This window comes from Oryctolagus cuniculus, chromosome 16, assembly GCF_051225735.1.
Source record: "Oryctolagus cuniculus isolate XC-2025 breed Fujian yellow rabbit chromosome 16, ASM5122573v1, whole genome shotgun sequence".
Taxonomy (NCBI): domain Eukaryota; kingdom Metazoa; phylum Chordata; class Mammalia; order Lagomorpha; family Leporidae; genus Oryctolagus; species Oryctolagus cuniculus.
Genome location: NC_142882.1, coordinates 38,262,246 through 38,268,245, shown reverse-complemented (window position 1 = coordinate 38,268,245; position 6,000 = coordinate 38,262,246). Strand labels below are relative to the sequence as shown.

The 6,000-nt window shown below is 42.6% G+C and overlaps 1 protein-coding gene across 1 annotated transcript in view; it reads right to left on the bottom strand.

Annotated features, from left to right (window-relative positions):
* Nucleotides 1–227: 227 nt before the first annotated feature.
* Nucleotides 228–6,000, bottom strand: part of LOC149121680 (uncharacterized) — a 29,418-nt gene continuing 23,645 nt past the window's right edge. Inside the window, exon 5 of the mRNA XM_089315608.1 lies at nucleotides 228–717. Within this exon, the coding sequence (XP_089171734.1) occupies nucleotides 658–717 (60 nt within the window). The 3' untranslated portion in view covers nucleotides 228–657. The remainder of the gene's footprint in view (nucleotides 718–6,000) is intronic.

The window sequence follows — 6,000 nt, the reverse complement described above, 5'->3', positions numbered from 1 at the left end:
AGCCCCTACCCCACCTCATGTCTATGAGGTGTGTGTTTCCACCTTTACTACACCCAGTCAGCTGGTTTTCAATTCTAACATTATAAAAATTGGAATTTTAAAATTTTTATGTAAAAGAAAAACATGTAAAAATACGTCTGCTTTCTTTCATGGTTTAATACAGTACTGGAAGGCTTTCTTTCAGATGTTTTATTTAAAAAAATCAACACTTAAAATCAAATCTCAGCTTCATTTTCTGAAATATTAAAGTTTAGATAATGTCTCATATTTCACCTACCCCAGTTTCCACAAAATGACATTCTACTGAAAGAACCTTTGAGTTATTTGGTCCTTTGGAAATTTGCTGTGCACACACTGCCCACTGTACCAAACTTTTATTGCCTTTAAATGTAGCTGTAATTTTATTGGTAAAATTTGAATCTAGTGTCTTTATCCCTCTTTCTACAACAGCGTTGGCTTGTGTGAGCATAAGGTTAGGGTACACAGTGTCCCAAATTACTCCTGGCACTGCAAAACCAAATTAAACACTTCCACAGAGCAATCTGACATCAATATGTTTTCCTCTGGTCAAGTCTATTTCAAGATTCTAGAAGCTCCTTTTGCAAAACTTGCCTTTAAAATTCTTCTTCCTAATGTCATGCCATCTCTTACATTCACTCACTGTGCCATCTTTCTTCTTGGGTTGGATTTGTATGTGAATGAGAAAGTGCCTTTTTCCTGAAAAAGCACAGTTTGAAGCATTAGTGTCAGAACCTTCTGTTGGTGTAACGGTTAATGGCATTGAATGCCAGGGATGATAAAGGGTTACTTGATGAGACAGGCATCATTGTGACCAAAATGAGAACCAGGCACTCGGCCACATCCTTCGGAGCACAGGCCAAGGCTGCAGTGTAACTATTTTCATCTACTGCAAGTACACTTGCTCCTTTCCCTGAGGCGGGTCCCACCTCCTCCGCGAAGGTCTCCCCCTCTCTCCCTTCCTTTCTTTCTCTTGGCCTTGGCCGCCTCAGCCCCCCCCCCCACTCCCACCACCAAAGGCCGCCTCAAGCCCCCATCCCGGAAATACCCTAGCAGCCCCCGCAGCCGCGCTGCTCCAGCCCGTGGCAGCCGCGGCACCAAACTCCACTCCCAGAGGTTTTAATTGGAATGATATTAGCCAACATGTCACAACAGACTTTGGAAGGTACCCCTGAATGTCCAATTATTTTAAGTGCTTTTCCTATTCACTGTCATTCAACTGGTCATGGTGGATTTATTTGGCAATAACATTCCTCTGACATGACCTTCCGGAGGAATTGCTCCGTAACTTAACGTCGGTTAATCTTGTCTTGAAAATTGTCTCCGTAAGTTTTAAGTACATACCAGTACTTTCTAACAACTACATTCTGGGATACAAGTTTATTACTTAGGGTTAAGAAATCTGGAAAGAAAGGTTTTTCCTTTTCTAGTTAAAATGGGGAGGAGGGTGAGGTTAAGAAAAAAATCCCATCGTAAGTTCCAGAATTCCCCCGATCTGGGAATGCAGAACTGGAGATGCAATCATTTTTCAATATTGCCTCAATAAATGTGACATGATCAGTTCAATATTCATCTCTTAAAAAAAAGACTATTAACTTTTCAATACTACCAGTAATCTCTTCCCTTCATCTTTAACGTGCTTTTTTGGGGGAGAAAATTTTGGGGAAGCTCCAGGTCCTCAATTTTGTAATATCAACTCTAATTTCCTGATTATCATAGGCAGCATAAAACCAGTTCCCCAATTGTGCTCTCCAGTAGACAGAGGTGATTCATCTGGCTTTATCCATGCTTCAGATCAAATCAACAACTGCTGAACTGCCCCATGTTGTCACACAGGAATTCATTTATTATATTCTTACCAACAGGGATAGCATCCATTAAAAATACCTGGAGAAATTAAGGCTGTTTGGTTTTCTTTTTGTTCCTTCAGAGGTCCTCAGTATGCACAAGTAGTACAGATGGTGGCTCTGCAATCAAGTGGAGTGATACCCAGACTTTGCTTCCATGTAGCAAAGCCTAAAGGTAACACATGTGTCTCTCTAGGTGAAATGCAGTCAGCTGGGTAGCAGAAGTGGTAGAAGCCCAGGTTTTCTGAGTGGTGTAGTTAAAACTCATCTTTTCCACTCCAACCAAGCACAAGAGCTACGTCTCTCTTCTTTCTGATTAGTTTCTTGTGTTACTACAACACACACAAAAAATAAGCACCAGGCACCTACTTGTGCTACAAAATGGCAAGAATTCTTGAATTTTTGTTTCTGGAGATAGAGAACTTGACACGAAAATAGTAAATGTGACGGTTTCTTTTTTTTATTTTTTATTTTTTTTATTTTTATTTTTCGACAGGCAGAGTGGACAGTGAGAGAGAGAGACAGAGAGAAAGGTCTTCCTTTGCCGTTGGTTCACCCTCCAATGGCCGCCGCGGCCAGCGCGCTGTGGCCGGCGCACCGCGCTGATCCGATGGCAGGAGCCAGGAGCCAGGTGCTTTTCCTGGTCTCCCATGGGGTGCAGGGCCCAAGCACTTGGGCCATCCTCCACTGCACTCCCTGGCCACAGCAGAGAGCTGGCCTGGAAGAGGGGCAACCGGGACAGAATCCGGCGCCCCGACCGGGACTAGAACTTGGTGTGCCGGCGCCGCTAGGCGGAGGATTAGCCTAGTGAGCCCACGGCGCCGGCTAAATGTGACGGTTTCTGAAAAAATAAGTTGATGCTAAGTCCCCACACGGTTGTAAGTTTAAAATGTTTTGTATAATTCCCACAGCTTCATGAATTGGGGAAATATTTTTCTTCTCTAAATTATAAATAATGGAGAAGGTCTAAGAAATCCAAATAGACTGTATTTCTGTTTTTAAAGAACTAAAATAAAAATTACTATCAGATGAGCTGTTTGATGACTTTTTAAAGTTTAATAGTTTCAGCATGAACCTAATTCAGTGTTTTAAAATGAAGAGTCCACCTACACACTTGGAAATTTGCCGAAGTCTAGACAACCACACTGGAAAATTTAGAAAAAAGACAGGAAAACACAAATTTAATACAAAGATCAAAACTATGTAGGAAGAATATCCATATATGTTTTAGACTGTGATTTGCCTGATTTTTATTAATAGTCAAAAATAAAGTCAAATTAGTAAATTTACTTGAAAACATATCTTGAGTTCAGGGACTTGAATTTTCCTCAAAATCTCCAAAGATACAAAGTTTTATGTACTTTTTTTATTTTTTGACAGGCAGAGTTAGACAGTGAGGGGAGGGGGAGAGAAAGGTCTTCCTTTTCCGTTGATTCACCCCCCAAATGGCCGCTACGGCCAGTGCATTGCACTGATCCGCAGCTGGGAGCCAGGTGCTTCTTCCTGGTCTCCCACACGGGTGCAAAGCCCAAGCACTTGGGCCATCCTCCACTGCCTTCCCGGGCTACAGCAGAGAACTGAACTGGAAGAGGAGCACCTGGGACAGAATCTGGTACCCAACTGGGACTAGAACCCCGGGGTGCCAGTGCCGCAGGAGGAGGACCAAGTGAGCCACGGCGCCGGCCGGTTTTATGTACTTTTAGTAGCTGAGTATCTAATGTGAGCCAGAAATCACTTGTAAACGACACAAACTATTCATCTTTTTGAGTAAGCTATCTTTTCAAAATGATGAAACTGAGGCAGAGAGTTAAGAAACTTGCTCAAGTTGCACAGATTCTAAGTGATCGAGCTGAGATTCAGGAGCTGAGTTCCAGAGTCTGTGCTCAACCCCAGAGCTCACCTAGCATCCCCTGGGACCGTGTTGAAGATGCCGGCATCCTCACAAGCCATTTCTCAGTGGATCCATCTGCATGGATCTCAGAGAGGAATTATTCTCTGGTAGAGAACTACTCAGCATACTTTGTGTGTGCACCTGCTCTTTTTTTATTCTAGACCTCAATTCACGATTTATATCTCTGTCTTTATGGAACAGAAAAAAGATTCCTCAGACAATAGCAGACAATTTTATTGCACTTGAAATAGTCTCCTGTGGGCTAATTCCAGCACCACTGTTAAAGGAGAATCTGCTTCAGAAAATAGGAAATGGGAGATTTAGATAAAAGCAGGAGAAGAAACACAGCCAAGAGATCTTATGAAGTAAGAGACGGAGGAAAACACATTTGCGTATCTGTGCACGCACGCACACATACACACACACACACACACCCCAGAAAAACAACAAAAAAGAGAGCTCTCATGCTGTGAGACTGAGAAAGCTTCCCTAGCATAACCTTTCCTTCTAAAGTTAAGGAAAACTTGTTTACCATACAGGAGTAACAGCAAAGAATCATGGTCTCACATACAAAAGATTTTTCTGGGTCACATGAAAAGGAAAAGAAGTCAAATGTCCATCAGTGACATGTTATGTTAAAAAAATGAAATAAAAAGGGAAGGAATCATATATTTAAGATACTCAAGGAAAGAAAATGTGAGGCAAGGATTTTATGTGGCCAAACCGACTTCCAAGTACACAAGTGAAGGATCAACTGTTACCAGTATACCAAACAAATTCAAGAAATGTTGTTCTCAGTGGAGTCTACTGGACAGAGAGGTTCAGAAAACCATGCTGATTGGAGACTCATGCGGGTGACCACTGGTGGCACAAATGTCATTGCTAACTCATCAAAGATGGAGGGAGGGCATAGCAGTGTGTGCCTCTTGAGGAGTGAAAGCAACATTGTTGAGGGGCTCTTGTCCCCCAATCTTTACAGTCCACCAAGAAGTCCTAAAGGATGGAGGACTAGGTCACATCAAAGCCCACAGCTCACTATGCAAAAGAAAATTTAAAGAAGTCTTCACAGATATGCTGAACTACGTGTAGATCAAAGAAATGGGCTTATAATGTCTGGGTTTTGCTTCAGACTGATTTTGTGGGGATAGATAAAGGTGAGGAAGGCGTAGAATAGGGCTGATGAATGTGGGGGTGAATGATGGATCCCCAAGTACCTATTTTTGTCATTGTTGAAAATTCAACAACATATTACAATTTAGAATGGAAATAAAGTGAATATTTTCAAACAAACAAAAGCTGAAAGAATTCATTACCTGCACATCAGTCTTCAGAGTAGTGTCAGAGGAGACTTTCAGACAGGAAAAATATGCCATACACACATGAAATGATGGAGGGAAATGAGGAATCTGTGCAGAATGCAGCATGGTGCATGAAGATAAATGAATATTAACCATTTAAAGCAACAAGGCTTGTCTTCTGGAGTTGAGCAAGAGAATTAAAATACTCAGAAAAAAGGGGCCGGCGCCGCGGCTCACTAGGCTAATCCTCCGCTTAGCAGCGCCGGCACCCCGGGTTCTAGTCCCGGTTGGGGCGCCGGATTCTGTCCCAGTTGCCCCTCTTCCAGGCCAGCTCTCTGCTGTGGCCAGGGAGTGCAGTGGAGGATGGCCCAGGTGCTTGGGCCCTGCACCCCATGGGAGACCAGGAAAAGCACCTGGCTCCTGGCTCCTGCCATCGGATCAGCGCGGTGTGCCGGCCGCAGTGCGCAGGCCGCGGCGGCCATTGGAGGGTGAACCAACGGCAAAGGAAGACCTTTCTCTCTGTCTCTCTCTCTCACTGTCCACAATGCCTGTCAAAAAATAATAATAAAAAAATAAATAAAAATACTCAGAAAAAAGTGCACACGAGGTAAAAAAATTAGTAGAGTAGTTCTGAGATTTTTGCAGTGTCTAGAAAGTATTAAAAACACTAATTTCTATTTTCAGCTGTCAGGAATCAAGGGTGCTTGCACATTGCCATCTGTAGGGTAACATCCTCTTTCTTTGGAAGATTAGAAACTTTAGTGGGTTGCTTATTTATTTCTTTGTATAAACATCAGCACTATTGAAATGAAGTTGTTTGGAGCAGCTGCTCCTAGCAATAAAAGCACTCTTTCATCTTCCAAACATGTTCTATTAGGAAATGGATGACATACATATGCAGGGAACTAAACAAAGTGGATGCAGAGATAAGAATATGGGAACAAGG